This window comes from Mustela nigripes, chromosome 13, assembly GCF_022355385.1.
Source record: "Mustela nigripes isolate SB6536 chromosome 13, MUSNIG.SB6536, whole genome shotgun sequence".
NCBI classification, from domain to species: Eukaryota; Metazoa; Chordata; class Mammalia; order Carnivora; family Mustelidae; genus Mustela; species Mustela nigripes.
In genome coordinates this window covers 18,193,428-18,213,107 of record NC_081569.1, presented here as the reverse complement: position 1 = coordinate 18,213,107, position 19,680 = coordinate 18,193,428, and the positions used below count along the sequence as shown (strand labels likewise).

Here is a 19,680-nt window from a genome sequence, read left to right as displayed (position 1 = left end):
GAGGTAACTATAAAACGCATCATGATCTTCAAGAAATAGAGCACAGGAGTTTGACGCCTGCTCACCGGCAGCATACAAGAATAGTCATGAGATCCTGCTTGACGCTCCCTTTGGGTTCTCGAAGACTAGGGACACCTCACCAGTAATGACAATTCATGACAGCATAAAGACAAAAATGACTTCTCTAGCTTAGGAGTCTGCAGCAGCTCGGGCCTGCAGGCCAGTATCTGGCAGTGGACATTTAAAATCTTTATTGGTACTGAAGCTCATATAAATTCTAACATCAAAATCTGTAAGACGTTAAGAGAACACAGTTGCATGATGTGACATAAATCCAGGCAGATGATATAAATCCATTTTTTTTCTTCCCTGAAACCCAGCTACAGAGGATGTGGAAATATATTTATTTATATATATATATGTGTGTGTGTGTGTGTATGTATATATATTATATATATATGTATTTATATATGTATATGTACATATATATACACATATGTGTGTATATTATATGATTTTTTTATCAAGGAGATAATCTGTTTTATCTATAGCTAGAAAGCCATTTTTGTAAACTGTCAGCTGAAAAAACAATACACTACTTACATCATATTGGAAAAGGAATGACCTCAAGATTTCCAAGCAACACAGCTATTTTTCACATCTGAACTCTCCTGCTGATCGTTAAGAATCGTTTCAAATGTCCCATTCCTGGCCTTCAATTGTGCCAAACCCTGGAGGAGTCCGCAACAAAGCTGAACTGCAAAATACTGACTTTTTTGCCTGAGGTGCTCCACCTCTGTCGTCTGGCCTCCCTTTTCCTCAGAATACCGTCACTCGCCGTCGCCTGAAGTCTCTCCTGAACCAAGCTGTGTTGAGACTACATAAAGGGAAGGTGGAATCCGAGTTGTCTTGCTTCTATCTCCTGCAGGCTAATAAACCACCTCGGATTCGTTGTTCTCCTGTTCTGTGCTTAGGAACGCTGTGATCCTAACTGTGCTCAGTCGAGGTGTGGCAGGCATGAGGCAGAGTGGCCATCAGCCCCAAAAGGCTCAGGGCTCACTCAGCCCCACTGGAGGATGCCACGGGCTTCTGTTGTGGGTCCATGCAGAACGCAGCGGAAACTGCGATCTGGGGAGGGGGCACGAACTGTCTTCTTTGATCTAGGGCGGTGCTGTTTTCTCTCTCCTGCTCTCAACAATATTCCCGAGGATCTAAAACGCTGATGAAGGAAAAGAGCTCTCCGCTTCTTTTCACCGAACAGCCTGAAGTATTAAAGAGCTAAGGCAGACTAGAAATAAGACACAATTCCAATACCGTTTTTTTTAAACCAGATTTAAGTTTTTTTTTTTAATTCAAATTGACCCAAAGCAAAACTTACATTACAAAGAAAGAACAAAATACATTATGATATAACACACTAGGAGTTACATGAAAGCTAAATTTGTGGGCAAAGGGCCTCATCCCAATCACATTCTGGGCTAATGAGCAACTCTGCGGGAAAAGTTAGAATCTCCGTTTGCATCTGGTCCACTCTGGTAATGAAACTATACGTTCTTGTCTCTGAGGGTACGCATCTGACAAATCACTCTAGATTCCTCATGCTCCAGATGTGTACTCTTGCTACTGCCAGAACACTGAATTCTCTAGCGGAAATGCTGTTCCAAGCATGACGGATAATGAATTAAAAAAACAAAACAGTCAAGTCCTCCAAACTAACAAGCGTGGATTATTTTGTAGTAAATAGTTTAGAAATATGGGCATTAAATAATCTAAAAAACACTCTTAACTCTGCTGTACATTTATAAACACAAATATTTACACACACGAAAAAAAATCTTCTGTTTTCAAAAGATGAGGTTTGCAGTTCATTAATGATCATAATCGTTTATGAGTTGGTTTCTTTGGTGTACTTGCCAAATATATTTTTATACAGGTTTAGGAACAGGCTTAAACAATAAATTTCAAAAGGAACATGGAAGGGTCAGCGACAAATCTGATAATATTCGGAACATTTCAGTGAAGATTCTGGAAAAGCCAATCAGTCGGTTTTCTGAAAATAACTTGTTCTCCCTACTCATTACGTGACCACCCGATGCATCTCTGCCAATTAAACTGAAATGCGGACCTGCACGTTCATCCCTACGTTCTGCCGGTTACCACCTTTGAGACTAAAATTTTAGTTATGGTTAAACAGGATATGTGATTGGGATTTTACTAACAAAAATAAAACATTCTTTTTAAGTTTCCAGGTAAATCAAACCTCCAACAATAAATAATGGAATTATACACTTTCTCATTAAATAGAAATTTCAATTCCAAGGAAGAGCTCTCATAATTTTTTTTTTTCTTCCTGAAGTCGCAGCAGCAGTGCAGAACAAAGAATTTACCTTTATCTGATCTTTTCTACTTGGAATTCCCTGACTCAAACTCAGTGGCTATCTTAGTATGGAAACCTTTGAATGGCTGGGGGAGAGAAGGTCATTTTCATCTACCTGAATAAATGAATACACACGTTTGAGGAAGCAAGCCCCGTGCAAAGGTAGTGCTCCTACCGCTGCTCAGAGCAGGGGTCCCGGGTGCCTGGCCTCCCCGCTCCTTGTCTCCCTGGGGTGGGGTCGGAGCAGGGAGAAACACTCAATTCATTTCTGGCCATGCGGTTTCTGACACTGCGAGTATGTCTCAGATCTGACTTGGGCACTGGTGGAAAGGATGAGCTCAGCTGCAGGAGGGACTCTCTCTCAGAAGAGGCCATTCTAGAGACAGGAGACCATCCAATTCTATCCGTCAGGCTCCCGTTAGTTTTGGAATGATTTACCAAATGGGCTGTACTCTGACTCGCTCCCTGCAAGAGAGTCTATGTACCCCATCAGCGATCCCCCCGAATCCTTCTTTGTCCGAAGCTGCCCGTTCTTTAGGAACCTGTGCTCTCTGCCTAGGCACAAGCAAATCACATACACCAATGTCAAAGCCACTCGGCATCCCAGGGAACAGACTCTGTGCTTGAGAGAGGCTCCCTAAAGAAAGGTGAAGCCTGGGAAGATGCTCCATTCTGCTTAGTGATGCTTTTCCCGGTGAAGTAGTTTTGGACTTTATGGCTCAAAACTAGAAATTCAGACAAGAGAAGCCCTTCATCTTGTAAATGTCTGATAACAAATTTATTACTAGTGTGTAAATATTTTGAAATTGCCCAAAGCACGGAGAACAATACTGGGATATCTGGAATGGTTCTTCTGAAACTAGTATGATGACAGATCAAGCACAGAACACATTTCCCAGGGCATCAGAGTAGATCCCTCACGTCTCTGGAACCTTTCCCACTGTTACTGACACTTTATCATAACCGTGTTTACACTGCAAACATATGCCCAATCAACCCAGAAAAGAAAATAACTGTCCCGAAGAGCTTCACTGTGCATAAACTTAAAAAAATAGACAGGAAATGTTGAATTAGCGTATTAGGAATTAACCAGGCTTACAGATGTGCACCCATTAGAAACTGTACCCTTTAGAATTTTTTTTTTTTTTAAACTGGGAAAAATAAAAAAAAAAAAGGGAAAAAAAAAAAAAAACACCATGAAACCACCCCTAAGTTATTTAACCGGTAAAGCCTAATGGCTTAAACAATATTTTGGCCTATTTTTAGGGAAGACTCTATCACCAGGCTAGGAAATTTTCTGCTTAAAGTGAAGTAAAAGACAACGCTTACAATGGAAATGGCAACTGATACCCTATGGTCCTACAATTGAAATTGAAGTGGTGGTTCCTGTTCTCACAGGCCTGTCAAAGCCGCTGTGGAATGAGAAACAGCGAGTGAAATAATGGATAAAATACACCAGGAAGAGTATTGCACGGGAGGCACTGTTTTAAAAACAGAATACACTGGCTTTATAAAGTTATTTTTGTGCCCATGAATTATTTTAAAAGCACGATTCGACGAGAGACGGAAGTTGAGATCCAGTGTCTCTGGGCAGGTAGTGTACTACAGTTGTTAAAAAAATAAGTTAAAAACAAGAGCACACCAACAGGAAAGCAGAGGTACTGGACTGATGTCATCCGAGAGCTACGTTAATTAGGAAAAGGAACAGTTTGAAATGGCCAATTTGTACTCATTAAAAATGAATGAGGTGACGGAGTTACTTTAAAAATTTCTTGAGGCATTTTCCAGTAGGACCCAGGACCCCCCTGGGTGAAACCATGCCTCCAACCGGTTAACAAGCACTCTGCTGGTTGATAACGTCGTGCATGCCCAAGAAACCATACGTTTGAAAAGGGGAAAATTCTCCACTCCAATGCTACGTGTGTCATTTCGGAAAAACGATTTTCGTAAATGCAGTATCGTATAGAAAGCTTGGACCTCTTAAACTTGGACCAAGAAACCAAATTAAGACCTTCAAGCATGTGCTGTGTGTGTGTGTGTGTGTGTGTGTTCATATATATAAAAAAATCCCTCCCCTGACCATGAAAACCAAACAAACGAACAAACAAAATACCTAAAAGTGTATACCTGCTTTCTGACTTCACATCAAATCAGAAATTGCATAGGATATACTTTGTGCAAGGCAAAAAGCCTTTTAAGTATCTGGAATATAACTCCTAATCTTGCTCACAGTTCTGTGTACATCAGATATCATCAAATTTGTGTTTTAAGTAGTCTTTCATGACCTTGGCAATTGGTAGTTCATCAAGTAGCTTTAGGTTTTGAAGGCCTATACACTGTCGAATTTTAATTCGGCACAGGTCCTGCAAGTTTCTGGGCTGTCCTAAAAAGACAGAAAAAAGAAACTGTTACAAAGCTACACAGTACAATATGTAAGGTTTTTTCAGTTCTGAAAAGAACTGTTTGTTTCACCTGGACATGTCTCTCTACGGACTTCACCAAGACCAGTGCAAAGGACCAGATGGGTTCTTAGAGGATGTGCCCTGGGGGCCTTCTTGTGAGGTCTCATCTGATGCTTTTCACAACCCTGGGAGGATGGGTATTTCCACCTCCGTGAAATTATCCTTACAATTAAGGACTCAAGGGATTTGAGCAACTGCTCAATGTCAGATGACCAATTACAGCTTTTTGGACAGAGACTAAAACCAGTTTTTCTGCGTCTAAGGCTGGCATTCTTTTCATTACAAATGAGAATGCCGGTTTTCATCCTGGAATTCCTCTAATAGGCTCAGTGAACCCAGGGGGAGCAAATCATCCCCTCTGGGCTAAAGTTTCTCCATCTAAAGAGGTGGGGAAACCAAATGAGATGATGTCTAATGTGGCCCCTCCTTTCAGCTCCCCATCAAGGACACTGGAGCCTAGACACGAGCGTGATCTCCAGGGAGCTTTCCCAAGCAACATTCGCCCACCTGTTCACCATGAATCTAGACATAGCAGACCCCTGGCTGTGGGCACAAGGGCATAGACGGGGCAGGTACGAGGGCAGAGGGGGCAGGGAGCCAGGTGGAAAAGACACCCCCAGCTATTCTGAATCCACGTGTCTTCAAACCTCACACCCTCAGCCTGTGCCGATAAAAACCACTGCTATAGCTCAACTCAGAAGTTACAAAATTCAATTCCGTTCACTTCTGAATATTGTATTTTACCAAAATGACCAGAAACCCAAGCAAGAATTCTAAGCAACCGTGCCTCAGTTGTATGTGGGGTCACATAAATTTTGCCTTCATGTAAATGGTAACAAATAGCAAAAGCTAACATGTTGGAGGCTTATTCTGTGCCATGTATCCTTATAAGCTCTCAACATACACTAACTCGTTTCATCCTTTTATGAGGGAAGCACTTTGATCATCATCCCCATCTTACAGACTCCCTGTGTCTCAGAGAGATTAAAAGTCAAGTAGAAAGCCATACCTCAGCAAATCTCAAACTTCTTGGTCTCAAAACCTCTTTGCATTTTTTAAATATATCAAAGACCTGAAAGAACTCCCATTTATGTGGGTTTCTATCTATCAGTAATGACCATATTAGAAGTTAAAGCAAATCTTAGAAATATTCAATTAAAAAAAAAAGAATAAACCCATTACATTTGGCCATAGACAACACTGGTACAAGAACAACCTTTTGAAAAAGAGTAAGAAGAATGACATTCTTTCACATTTTTACCAAGTTCTTAAAGGGCTGGCTTAAGAGAGGACAGCTGAGTTCTCATACATGTTTCTACATTCAATCTGCTGTGATAAAATCATCTCGTCTCTAGACAAGTCCACTTATGCTCATGAAAGAAGGCACGTGAAAAGGGCAGATCATGTCTCAGACTTATGAAAATCGTTTTGACCTCAGGTAGGGGAAAGGGTCTTGTGGAGCTCCAGGAATCCCCAAGTCATTCATGCAGAACCACTGCTATAATTAGTACTTTACCCCTTACTTACACCATCCTTGTTTATAGTGACCGCCATTATTCAAAATTAAGTAATTCTTCACAAATTAAAAAAAGGCTCCTGAGACATCTCTGTCAGGGCCTGTGTGAACATGTGCTTTCCACGAGTTACTTAACTCAAGGTCTTCTCTGAAGAGAACTGCAGAAACTATTGCTTTCCTAGAAACGCCTGTAAACCTAGGGCACATGTACCTACAGATACCTGCACGTGGGTCGGTCTGAGGCTCGTGTCTCTGGCCAACCTATGTCTTCTCCATTTTCCAGATCTCTGCTCAAAAGCACTCCTTTAGGGTGACAAATCAGGTTCCCCATCAGATACTCTGGAGCTCCCTTCTGCTACAGCTCTTAATAAGGTTGTGATTTTATATTTATTTGGTGATTCTCTACTAATGCCCACCTTCTTTACCATCTGACATGTTCCATGACAGCAAGACCACTTCTGGCTGCCAATGGAGCCCAATGCCTGATATCATACTGTAGTAAAAATTAGTTGAATGAATGAATCCTTAACAGGCTCGTCCATAAGGGACAAACCAGTCAACTCATTGCAAAATCCGCCCATGTCAACAGCAAATCATTTTCTAACCTGCGTTGAATTATCTTTCACCACCCTTCATGGGCTACCATTAGGAAGGGAATAAATTTATCATTTTGTTATTTTTCGCTAAGTGCTTACCGCATTTGATCTGCAAATGCAAACCACAATATGAATTTGATATGAACCTTCTTTTTTTTTTTTTTTCGGAAGAAAGAATCTGATTTTCCTGATAGATGGCAGGTTCTTTCCAAATGTAATATTAATGAAAAGAACAAGCACAATGTATTCAGGCTACAAACAGGTGAGGAAAAAGTTGACATGTAGAAGAATATAAGCACACTTAAATGGAAACATATCATCCAACAGAGTAGAAAACCTGTATGATTGGAATTTGCTTAGCTAAGGGGAAAATAAAAAGGACTGAGGCAAAGGGTTACATAAGGGGGATCTTCTGAAAATCCTATTTCACGCCAAGCTGTGCTCTCCAAAAAGAACCACAACATCACCTATGCCTCATGCTATGTGACTGTGACAACTGAGTCATAGAGGGGGACATGCTTTCGCCTGGCTCTTGGGACATTAACTCTGCGAACACAGCCACCAGCACGCCATGAAGTCTGAGCAGTCTAGAAGAAGGACGCGAGGTCCCGGCCCAGCAGTCCTGGCTGACCTCCCAAACGCCAGCACCCCACTACCAGCCATCGGAGTGCGCCATCTTGAATGTGGAGAGACCCCAGTTGAGAAAGTCCAGATGACACCATGTGGAGCAGAGGAGCAAAATAATCCACTATTACTGTGTTAAGCCACTAAAAATTTCCAGCATTAGATAACTGAGATTCTGTGACCCTGAAGTAGGGTGTTACCATTAAAAAGAAGAAAAAAAAATCTAAAATATGTGGCTTTATCACTAGGACCAGCTGGTGGGGAAGGGCTCTGAGGAGTCTGTTAGGGCTTAAAAGAGAGTTCTGAAATGTTACTAGAAGCTGAAAAAAAAGTTACTAGAAGCTGCAGGAGTGGGGGGAGGGGTTTATTAGTGGCAGAAAGTTTGGCAACACCGTCCCCTGCTGTAACACAGAAAAGTAGTAAAAATACCCTAATGGTCTAGTTAAGAAGATTCTGTAGGCCAACTCTTACAGGGACCACTGGCTCTCCTCACTGTCTGTGATAAAATACAAGAAGGCAAAGACAAGCTAGCGCCTGGAAACCAAGGGACGTAGCTACAGAAATCCTATTGTCCTCAGAAGGTACTTCCACAGGGGCCTTTCCCAGGGAGAGATGAACTTTCTGTCTAAACATCAGAGTTTTACTCAATTTGCTATTGATTTTTCTCCTCAAGCGGTATGTTGTGGCAATCTTTTACCATTTGGGGAGAATCTGAGCTTTCAAAGAGTTCTTGACCATGTATAATCCCGGTCTGCAAAATGACCTTTAATGGGATCTTAGTGGTTAGAAGCATCAAGTCTGGAGCAAGACGGGCTGGGTTGGATTCCTCACCCCACCATTTACAATCCATGTGGTCCTGGGCAAGCCCCTTGGCCTCCTGCCTCAGATTCCTCACGTATGAACCAAGGACACCACCACCTCCATCACAGGCTTTACAAGCATCAAAAAAGTTAATTTTGCTCAAGGGTTTATGGTATCGTCCCAGACACGTAGGACTATATGTAAGTATTTGGGGAATGAATGTTAAAATAGTGGTTTTTCAATACTTATAAGGGTAATATTTGCTTCTCCTTCCCAGAAAAGTAGAGGGTGCTTCTTGGAAATTGGGGTCTCCATCTTCCTGGTGTTAAGAGAGGAAGAAAACCAGGTGGCAGCTTAACAGTAAAGGATCTACTGGTAATCTTACGGGGCAACGGTCCAGGGCAAACCGCTGGGAATGACACTATGGAAATCACTGCATGATTTGGGGCAAGCAGAGATGTAAGAACCTTCACTCTACAAAAACCTGTGCGGTGATGAAGTGAGGGATGTCTTTAGGCTACGGTGCCACGCACAGAGATGTGGACTTATCTTGCCATGTAGGAATGAGGGCCGTACAGCAGGCTTAAACAGGAAGGAGTGATAAGGACTACTCATTGCCATCACTGCTATTTCTATGACTGACTGAGGAGTTATTTTTATTTTCAGGAATGTCACTTTGGGAACAGAAAATTATGACTGAAAAAGATGTACTTACTTTCTAGTCAATGCATCACTCAAAAAGATTTACCGTGCGCCTCCTAGGTACCCCTAAAATAAACTATGCTGTGGATTGAAGGGGTGAGGGGAGAAGGGGTGGCAGAAGAAAAAAAGGCAGAGAAAGAGAATAAAGAGAATGAAACCAAAAGCACTCAACACACACGTGCACTAGGTTTACTAGGTGTCGCAGAAAATTACTCCTACCCTGTTAAATAACAACCAGCTTGTCCAAGGGATTGTAACAGGAGAGACCGGGGGGGATATCTCACACAAGAGTATAATTTCAGGAATCATAAACACTTTGGGGGATGCAGGAACACTACAAGGTGTTCACACTAACAAACTACAATGGGATTGCATAACAGTTCAAAGGCCTATTAGCCTCTCCATTTGGTAAAGCAGCCCATCATTAGTAATAATTGGGCTGGTATAAAATAGGAAATCAGCTTTTGAAGGGTCTGGTCTAGGATAAATTACAAAACCAGGGCAGTGGCATAATTTAGAAAATTAAATATCCTAAACCACCTCCTTTGGATACCACCATCACCACATTTATGATAGGCTAAACCTATTTATTTGGGTAAAATGTTTGTAAAGGTAGAGAGAGAGGCAAAACATTTTTGTAGAGCCAGAGGAAAGAAGATGAAAGCAAAACAACGTTCTGGGTCTTCTTTGGGGAAGAGGGGAAAGAGACTGGAAGTAGAGAGGAAGATGTAAAGAAACGCAACAAATGATTTAGCCTCCTTTGCTGTCTACAATCTGAATTGTTCCTTTCAGCCACCTCTCCATCATAAGTCAGCATCTAGAATCGTCTCCCAATACCTCTTTGTTTCATTTCGGCTTCCCAATTTAAAAATCCTACCATAAACACGTTTTATTCCTTTGCTCTTGTCCCTGACCGACACTTAGGATGAAATGTGTTCAACAAATCTTTATAGGACAATGGCAGTTTGTAGCTCACCTTAAAGTAAAAATAGTCATATTGTAAAATACCTTATTTCTTAGCTAGAATCCAGATATATGCAGTATCAACCTTGATGACATCTGTCCATTGCTTCCATTTGTTTCCACAAGCTAATAAGCTTTGACCTATATCCGTCATTTGCACTAAAACTAAACAAAACCATATACTGCTTCCTAACAAATACCAAATCTCTAGAAGCCTATATTGAAAACAGAAAGCAATATAAATATGAAAAAAGTACACAATAAGGCAATGCTTTCTAGATCAAAGGACCTTAAAGTGTAGTCTAATGTGACTTAGAACTATGTACTATTTATTTGTTTCTAAAAGTGGGATTTTAGTATTTGGGACCCAAAGGCCTAACAAGACTATAATGCAAATGTCTGGCAAATCCCTAATTTATTAGAAAAAAAATCAATCAAAAAATCACCACAGGTAAAACATATTACACAAATTACTTCTCCAAAGAGTTACACTTGGTAACACTGTTTTGATATATAATTCTACCAAGCAACAACAACAACAACAACAAATCAAAAAAGTGATTAAAGAGCTTTTGAAAGAAATACAGAAATAAGGGCACCTAGGTACAGGCGTTGTTTTATGTGATCATCTGCTCACATGCTTGTCATTGTACTAGATTTAACTGAGAGCCACAAGCTAAAGTTTACCTTCTTAAAATTGAAAAAACAAAAAACAAACAAACAAAAAAAGAAGTTGTGACTCGTATTCTTACTTTTTAGAGTTTAAAAGGTTTTTTTGAAGTTTAACTCCTGAAACCAAAACAGTGTGTTTGACTATTTTTAAATAAAAACACATTTCAGGTTACTGTGGTGTTTATAAAACAGTATTTTTAAACACCTGTCATGCTGTTCTAGAAAGCAACAAGCTTAAATACTTGACAGATTAAGTCTCCCCAGATAGTTTACCCAATTCAATTCCCATCTACCTAATGTTTTTTCCTTAGAAATAGGGGCCATTTAATTTCTTAGGCTATACAAATCGAAATACAACCCAGTCCGACCTTTTATACACCCCTGACGCAAACTGACTGGTTGATTCAAGTCTGTAAGCAGCATCTACGAGAAACACAGATCACAACCTGGCCTCCTTATGGATAGTAAACACAAACCCAAATTGCATATTCTCTGCCTTAAGAGTAATCTAGACCAGAGCTTGCCACAGGAATAAAAAATGCCTGTGAAAGTCAACTAGTTGTTTACTTAACAAAAATTAATGGTTAACTTACTCAAGGACTTCTTGGTACCTCGTATATACTATTCCCTGAAACTGAGATCTAGAATCCAGGGTAGCAGTCTTCCAAATTAATCTGAATAATGAACCTGTTTACCTTCAGAGCATCTCATAGAACCACAATTTTATAGACACACTTCAGGAATCACTGGTCTCTATAGATCCTAAGTTGTAAATATGTTGGCACAGGGGAGTAGTAATATAAAGCATTTCATTGTATCCAGACTGTAGCAACTGCAAATAGAAATATAGCAGAAATTCACCAAATTTGAAAACTCTAGGCTAACAAGATGTCCTAAAAAAAATGTGCATGTAGAAGCTGTACAGACGGGCATTAGGGTCTCCATTTTTTAGTTTTATGGCCTCTTTGCACTCTCAAAATTGGAGGACCTCAAAGAATTTTTGTTTATATGGGTTTTCTCTATCTGTATTTGCCATACTTAGAGATTAAGGTTGGGAAATTTAAAACATATTCATTGATTCATTTAAAAATAACAGTAATATGGGGTGTCTGGCTGGCTTAGTCAGTAGAACATGCGACTCTTAATCTTGGGGTTGTGAGTTCAAGCCCCATGTTGGGTGTAGAGACTACTAAAAAAAAATAAAATCTTAAAAAAAAAAAAGAGGCTGCTTTCTAAAAAAAAAATGGTTTCATAAGAAGAGCAGCTCTGTTCTCCATGTTTGCAGATTATCTCTTAAGGTCTGGCTTCCTTCCAAGACAGCTGGATTCACAGATCTGCTCCTGCATTCTGTTTGAATATGTTGTGATTAAAGTACTTCAAGAAAATCCAGCCTCCTTCACATAGTTGGAACGGGAAAGAATATTTTAATAGCCTTGTTAGATGATTATCATCTTCTCTGATACTTCACCAAAACTCGACAAGTGGTATTTTTTTAAAGGTTAGTTGCAACATGAAATCTGAAACCAAATCAATGAACCTCTTGTGCTCTTTCACATGCAAATCCATTGGTCTACTTTGCCCTTTGAATGGATCTTTTGTCCATGCATGTTTTTGTCAAATTATGCATTAGTCCTTTGGAAAATACTGGCTCCTTAGGTTATGGAGATCTTCCAAATGTTGACTGATTTCATTATGATAGTATCAAAAAATCACTTTTGTTAGTATCACTGCTCATCTCAAAAGAATCTGCATATTGGGAACCCATCAATGTCACAGTAGCAAATACAAGCTTTTCAAAATTCTAATTTTCACTTGAAAGCTCAAGGCTTATGACTTGTCATAAACACTGTCAACTGTTTTCCTTAACGTGACAACAAAGTCTGCCAGATATCCAAGACTAAACAGCTATCCTTTGGCTGTCTGTCACTCTTCCAGGTAAAAATGGGTGTTCCACAAAAAAAGCTGCTGGCTCAGCTCAAACAAATCAAAGAAGTGCTTTTTGTCAATTCAGTCCCAGCACTTTGGTATGCAGTAAGAATACCTTCAATTTCCATCCACAGAATATCAAAAAAGCACGTACTCAGGAATGAGATTTAATGGGATTACTTTTGCTGCTCTCTCAAAGATCTCTCTAAATGGAACTGGAATCTTCTTTGGCGGGACTGCCTGGTAGTGAAGGACTCAAGGACGAGGGGCACCCTTTGGGGCCACTGCCTCGATTAACACTGAGGAGCCAGAAGTTTGAGCCACCATTGCTCCTACACCATAAGTCAAATGACAGTGCAGTGAAAAGAGGCGAGTCATACCTCAGCACTGCTACGAAGACCGTTCTGATCTCACGGGCCCCTCAGATGGTCTTGAGGGCCCTGTAAGAGGCCGCACTGTAAAAACCACTGTTCTACATAAATTGTAAAATAAAATCACAATGTTGCAGGAAATCATCCCTTTTAAGTGGTTACTGGCAAGAATTTTAAAAAGTGGGGGGAGTCCCTGGGGACTGTGGCCTCATTCCCCCATGTTTCAGAGGGGGGAACTGAGCAGCAGGGGGAGCCGGAGACTAACCAGCTTGCCCAAGGTTTTTAGGCAAGTCAGACATGGGGTCAAGAGCGCACTAGCTTGCTCTCTCCACCTCTGACACGGAGGCAGAGCTGAGAGGTCTTCAGGATCGTGTATGAGACCGATGTGCCCCTGAATTCCAGGGGGGTTGGGGTCGGAAAACTACTCAGCCCAAATGACGATGGATAGGCTGTGTTTCACTTTTCATGTAAAAACAATAAAACTAATGAACAGCTTTCCAGTTTTAGCTCGTGAACATGTAAGGAGCTTGGAAAGTCATCACTCCTGCTCTTGTAAGAACAAAAAGCTGAACAAACACAAAATCAGTGACCTCTCTTGGACTCACCCACCAGGGAACAGGCGTCACAGCGCAAACCGCCGCAACGTCAGGGGAGAGAAAGATCCAGAGAGTCCTGGCGCACAGCTGCGTACCTGCACCAGAAGCTGCAGGTGCCATCAACTGGTAGGAGCACTTCCACGGTAATTGTGACGAGTTAACCTGAGGATGCGTGTGGACTGGCCTGACAGTGCGCGTCACCATCTCAGGGAGCCCCCTGCCCCGCCTGCCCCCCCACCCCACATTCTCTCTATTTTACTTTCAGGAACCCCACCAGGCTGCCACAGTGAATAGCTAATAAAAACCCCCGCTCGTGGTTCTGGCAAGGGAGGAGGGTTGAGAACAACCATGTGACCTATACCCAGAACCTTCTCCCTAACAAAGGCCTGTTCTGGAAGGGTGGAGACTACCAGAGTTATGACCCCTGGAAAAAGAACAGTTCTCTGATTTGGGTGCACAGAGTCTTCCTGGGTCACCGAGCTGTGTGAGCGGGGAGGCCACACGGGGAGGGTGGAGGAGCGGGCAAATGGCGAAACTTCCAAAGCACACAGCCCAAGGACGCAGGCCCCGAAAGACAGACTTGATTGGAAGATGCCAGACTGTTGGCCTCCCCCATCCCCTTAGCTGACAGTGACGGGGCTCCAGTGGGACAGCTGTGGTCTTGAGCTGAAAGAGCCACGAGACGCAGACACTTCAGAGGAGGAGTGCTGAGACAAGCCCAGAGTCAAGAGGGGGAGACAAAACCGAGGACGCAGGAGGGTCTGAAGCTCCCGGCTCCTACAGCTCCAGCAGACATGGCACGCGGCCCAGATCCTGGCCAGGTTCACACAGGGCCTGACATTTAAAGGCCTATTTGCCTCCGTTCCTATGACCTGATCCATCCTGTCTGGCTTCCATAAAAAATTATAAGACATGCTAAACGGCAAGAAGAAAACCACATTGGAAGAGACAAAGCAAGCATCGAAGAAGACTCAGCCATGACACAGATGCCGGGATTATCAGACAGGCAATTTAACTGATGATTGCTCTGTTAAAACGGACGAAGACAGTAGACGGTAACAGTAAAATCTTGCGTCTCTAATGCCTTGATGAAAGAGCAGCCCATCAGAGGTAGATTCCCAGTGAGTACAAACGTGCAGGTCCCTGGCAAAGGAAGGAGTGGGTGACACGCCGACCCCTCCAACAGCTTTTGACCCAGCTGTTTGCACAAATCTTGGATCCCACTTTGCCTTCTGAATGTTTCCGTCTCGTGCAGAAAAAAGGGTGATAAGCCTTACAACTGAAGGATTTCCGAGGCAGGCAGCACAACATGGCACCTGTTTCTGGAAACAGGCAGGCCAATCCGAAACGGAAACGGCCTCCTTCCCAGTGGCACTCTGCAGCAGGGAGCCATCTCGTTCTGCGCCCTCTTCACTCTGCCTGGACTGTGTTCTCCACCTCCTCTGATCTTCAGACGCTTGGACACAAGAAGTGCAATCAGCAAAGCTTCTCAGGCCCAAGGCCTTCTCCTGCAGAAGGGGTTGGCTGGGGGAGGTCCGTCCCTGCCACAGGCATAATTCGTGCCTGAGAATTCAGAAGCGGGCTTCCCCCCAACTGAAGTTCTTCGCTCCTTGTCTCTGGACAAAATTCCAGGCATGCAGGTCATTACAATCCCTTTTGTGCCCCCAGTAAGTTTAAAAGTTCCAGTTCGTCGGTGCCCGAGGTTCAGTTTTCTCATGGAATTTCTCTCTTCAAAGATTTTCCGTTCTCAGTAACTCCCTCATCCGTACGGTGAATAGGGGCGTTTGCATTATGGCACAGGGAAAGGATAAGGGGAACAGTCTACCAGCTGGAAAACAGGAAGCTGGGGGAGACTGAGAACCTTCAGGGTTCACTCGACTGGTAGCAAGCCGGGCCCTCCTGTTCATCCACTCTCATTTAATTATTTTATTTTAAAAAACACATGTAGCACTTAAAATGTGCCAGGTGCCGTTTTAAGCACATTATAAACATTAACTCATTGTATCTACACAACAGGCCTACAGGATAGTTATCATTACCCTAATGCTTCCTTGAGGACACTGGGGCCCAGAGCAGTTAGATAAGCTGCCCAAGGTCACAGGTGACAGGTGGTGGAGCTGGGGCCGGAGCTTCGCCAGCCCAGCTCTAGTTGACGTCCTTAACTGCTGAGCAAAATACTTAACAAGAGGGGCAGTCCCATTAATTTAACCAGGAGTCTCTAGTGAGAGGTTGGAACAAAGACAATAGTAACAACAAAAAGATATTCAGAATGCAGAAAGAATAAGAGACGCTTCACAGGCTTTTTTCGCGACAGAATCCTAACCTCAAGTTCAAGAGTGATAGTCTCTCTCACAGCACCAACACCCCTCCCAGCCTATGGATGAAGACTGCTAGAAAATCTGCTGAGAGAACCAGCGCTTGGAATGTCACGGCAAACTTTTCGTTAGATGTGGCCTGGATCTGAAGAGTCAGAGTAAGCTGGCGAAGAAGCACCACACACGACATCTCCCATCTCAGTCTGTCATGTGCCTCAGAAACTTTCAAGGGATCACCTACCAGTTGGCCCCAAACACTGCTCGCAAGGCAAACAGATCTACGCTGTAGAACATGGGGGCCACCGGGCACTTGCAACCATCTAAATTCCAATTAATACAGTTAAATTAGGAATTCAGTTCTTCAGGCGCCTGGGTGCCTCAGTTGTTAAGCTACTGCCTTCGGCTTAGGTCATGATCCTGGAGTCCCGTGATCGAGTCCCTAATCGGGCTCCCAGATCCGCGGGGAGTCTGCTTCTCCCTCTGACCTTCTCCCCTCTCTCTCACTCTCTCTCTCACATAAATAAATAAATTTAAAGCAAAAAGAATTCAGTTCCTCAGTGGCATTAAACACGTAACATGTTTAAAACAGCCACACGGGGCTAGAACTCGTAGCTACCATACTGGATAGAGCTGGCCATTTCCATTGCCACAGGCAGGCCAACTGGACAGCATATGTTAGATTCTTATGATCTAACATAGATCTAACTTAGAGTGTTATTTCTTTTTGGGCTTTGGTCTGCAGACACAAAGTGGTAACAATGTCATCTTTTCCTTTTCATAAACGCATAAAATCCAAATTACAATTCACCTGTTCATACGATTTCTACTCCCAAGTTCAGTTCCAAGCAGGAGAGCAGATCGTTTACAAGGTCAAGTGAACTCCTTAGTCGTACCTCAGGACAACTGTACCCACAGTGTCTCTGTTCCTCCATGATAATGACTCAAAGGGAAAGACCAGGTGAGGAAAAGGGAGTTTGTGAAAGAGTGCAGCAGAGGGCAAAATCAAACATTTTGTTGATCGACTTGAGCCTCAGGTTGGATGCTGAGCTCTGAGACACATACATGACTAGCCGTGGCGGAAGAGAGAGAGTGGCTATGTCCACACACAGACCAATATCCCTGCCAGAAAAACAAGGCAAACGTACACCACCACGCAAGGTGGGTCACATATTCCCAGGCTTTCCGAAGAAGTGCCCACACCAAAACTGGTCAGGAGTGGAAGCCATGTGGTCCCGGGACAGTGGCACCAAATCTCCCATTGATGACAAATCTTAAGAGCAACTTCTGGCATCCTCAGCCCTGCATTACTTGGATCCCTCAGTAACACTGCTGTTTGTCTCATGTTGGGTCACACCACGGGAAGCCAGAAAAGCAACACTAAAACATGGGGCAACAGCTTCACGATAAAGCACCAATTCTAGGACACTTCCACAGCTATGGGACCTAAAGGCCAATGCTGTCCTAATTCTTCAATCAGAAGTCCATGAAAGCCCGAATGACTATGTGAGTGACTAGTAGGAACTGCCTTGTTCTGACAGAGATCTTTGAATTTAACAATTTCTCCTCTCTCTGTACCTTCCTACATTTCCACTCTCAGCCTATCCACCCCTATTATTTTCAGTAACGGGCATGAAATCTTGTGATAAAGAGCTTTCTTTTTACTTCCGATGGATGAGGCATGAATCATGTTATTAATAACTTCGTAGTAAGCAGGGCTGACAGGAATTATTAGCATCTGCTCAGTAAGTTGTAAACCCATGAATTTAAGATGAAAATTTCTTAAAAATGCAGTGAGAGTAATAATTAAATTACATACTTGTGACTTCTTGTAAGAAATCCAAACACGGTCGACTACTTCCAGAAATACTTATTGAAACAGCCAGTGGGGTCTGTCCTTCATAGTTCCTTGTGTTTGTGTCCGCTCCATAGTTATATAACATCCGTGCACAGAGTACATCATCCCTAAGGGCAGACAAATGTAAAGGAGTCTGTCCATCTTCTAAGCGACCCAAGTTTGTATCTGCTCCTCTCTGAAGGAACATTCGGCAGTAAGAGTGATTGCTTTTGATCACCGCGTATCGCAACAAGAAACCGTTCTGGATGTCGATGTTGGCATTGTGGTCCAGGAGGATCTTCACGCAGCTGGACCTCTCTCGGATGATGGCGAGCTGAAGGGGAGTGGTGCCTTTATCGCTGAGCGGGTCAACCTCAGCCTTGAACTCCAGTAGGAGTCGGACAAATGAGTCCCTACCATAGTGAGCAGCCACATGGAGGGGAGTCCAGCCATCATTGCTTTTGGCATTAATAATGTCGCTCCTGTATTCAGATTCTAACATCAGGCGTGCAATCCGGGCCCGGCCGTGCATGGCTGCGTAGTGAAGAGCAGTGAAGCCTCCGATCAAGTCCTTAACTGTTGGATCGGCTAGGACGAAAACCAAAATGAAAACATTAGTGGACTCGAAGACAAAACAATAAACTCTACACCATGGCACAGAGCACTCAAGACCATTCCCAGGAAAAAAATGTGAAATGATTGAAGATTATAATGAATGTTAAGTACTTCTTTCTCAGTTTAATTGAAGCATAGTTTTCACAGAAAATAAATTTTGGTAGAAAGTCATCAAACCTGGGTTAACAGAATGAAAATGACCTACAGAGTATTTAAAAGATAGACAAAAAGAGAGAGTTCAGATTGCCACAACCCCTCTCTGTCCTAATTTAACCAACTGCTTTCGGCTACTCGGCTCTCTCATTTCTGTATTGTTTCATGTTTCTCTTCGGTTTTGAACTTTCTGCTTTATTTTCTCTTGTGCTTCTTGGTCTTAAAGAGAAGCATGTGTAGCAACATCTGCTGCTCTAAAGGACGGATGTACTGTGGTCTGGCAGGCTGTGTTGTTTTAGGGTATATTAGGTAAAAAAAAAAAAAAAAAAAAAATCTTCTGTGGTCTGCAGAAATTCCAAAGCATGTAAGATATATGTTAAGTGATCGTGATAAATCATTTTTTGTAAGATAAAAGGCTATTCTGTAGATTCTTAGTTTTATAAGAATTTTGGAATTTTTAAGAATTAAGCAGCACTTTTTTTGTGTGAAAAACTGGGAGAAACCTCAGCCCTGTAGGAATTTTTTTCTATAACAGTTCCAAAATGCTCTCCTAAACGGGCTGATTTCTGGAAAGAGAGAGAGAGAAAGAAAGAAAGAAAGGGAAGCCACAATTGACAATCTGCTGTGTGACTTGAGTAACAGACTTTTGTCACCTGCCCGGATCTTCCCTGAAGCCAAGGGTCAGGTTTGTGTAGCTCTCATTCCACTGGCCTTCTTGGGCAGTGGGGAAAAAAGGGATAAAAAGTGCTCCCTCCTATTAGGTAGGTCACATCCTAGGGACCAGTAATCTTAGGTGAAAATAAATTGGTCAGATCTATCCATCTAGTATTAAAATGCTCTCTTCTTATAAAAGTCACCCTTAATTTCTGGTTTGTTCAAGAGAAATTCGTGAGTGTTTTCCAAACACAAAAAGCCTCCACAGTTATAGGACTAAAACACTCCTGTGTTGTTTACTAAAATGTTACTTAGTTCTCAACTATATGATGACAGCTGGGTCCCTTAGAAAAATATATGAGGCAGAAAACTACATATATAATATTAATACTACTGAAAAGAATAAAAAATATCATTAAGAAGTAGTTGCTAACAAAACCTATAAAAAGTTAACGTTTTTAGGAAAGCTGCATCAGTTGAATTTCTAAAATCATTTAGTATAA

General features: G+C 42.3%; 1 protein-coding gene across 1 annotated transcript in view; it reads right to left on the bottom strand.

Annotated features, from left to right (window-relative positions):
- Positions 1-1,311: 1,311 nt before the first annotated feature.
- ASB7 (ankyrin repeat and SOCS box containing 7) overlaps positions 1,312-19,680 on the bottom strand; it is a 49,271-nt gene continuing 30,902 nt past the window's right edge. The window contains exons 5-6 of the mRNA XM_059371672.1: positions 17,738-18,343; positions 1,312-4,760 (exon numbers count right to left, since the gene is read on the bottom strand). Of these exons, the coding sequence (XP_059227655.1) occupies positions 4,621-4,760; positions 17,738-18,343 (746 nt within the window). The 3' untranslated portion in view covers positions 1,312-4,620. The remainder of the gene's footprint in view (positions 4,761-17,737; positions 18,344-19,680) is intronic.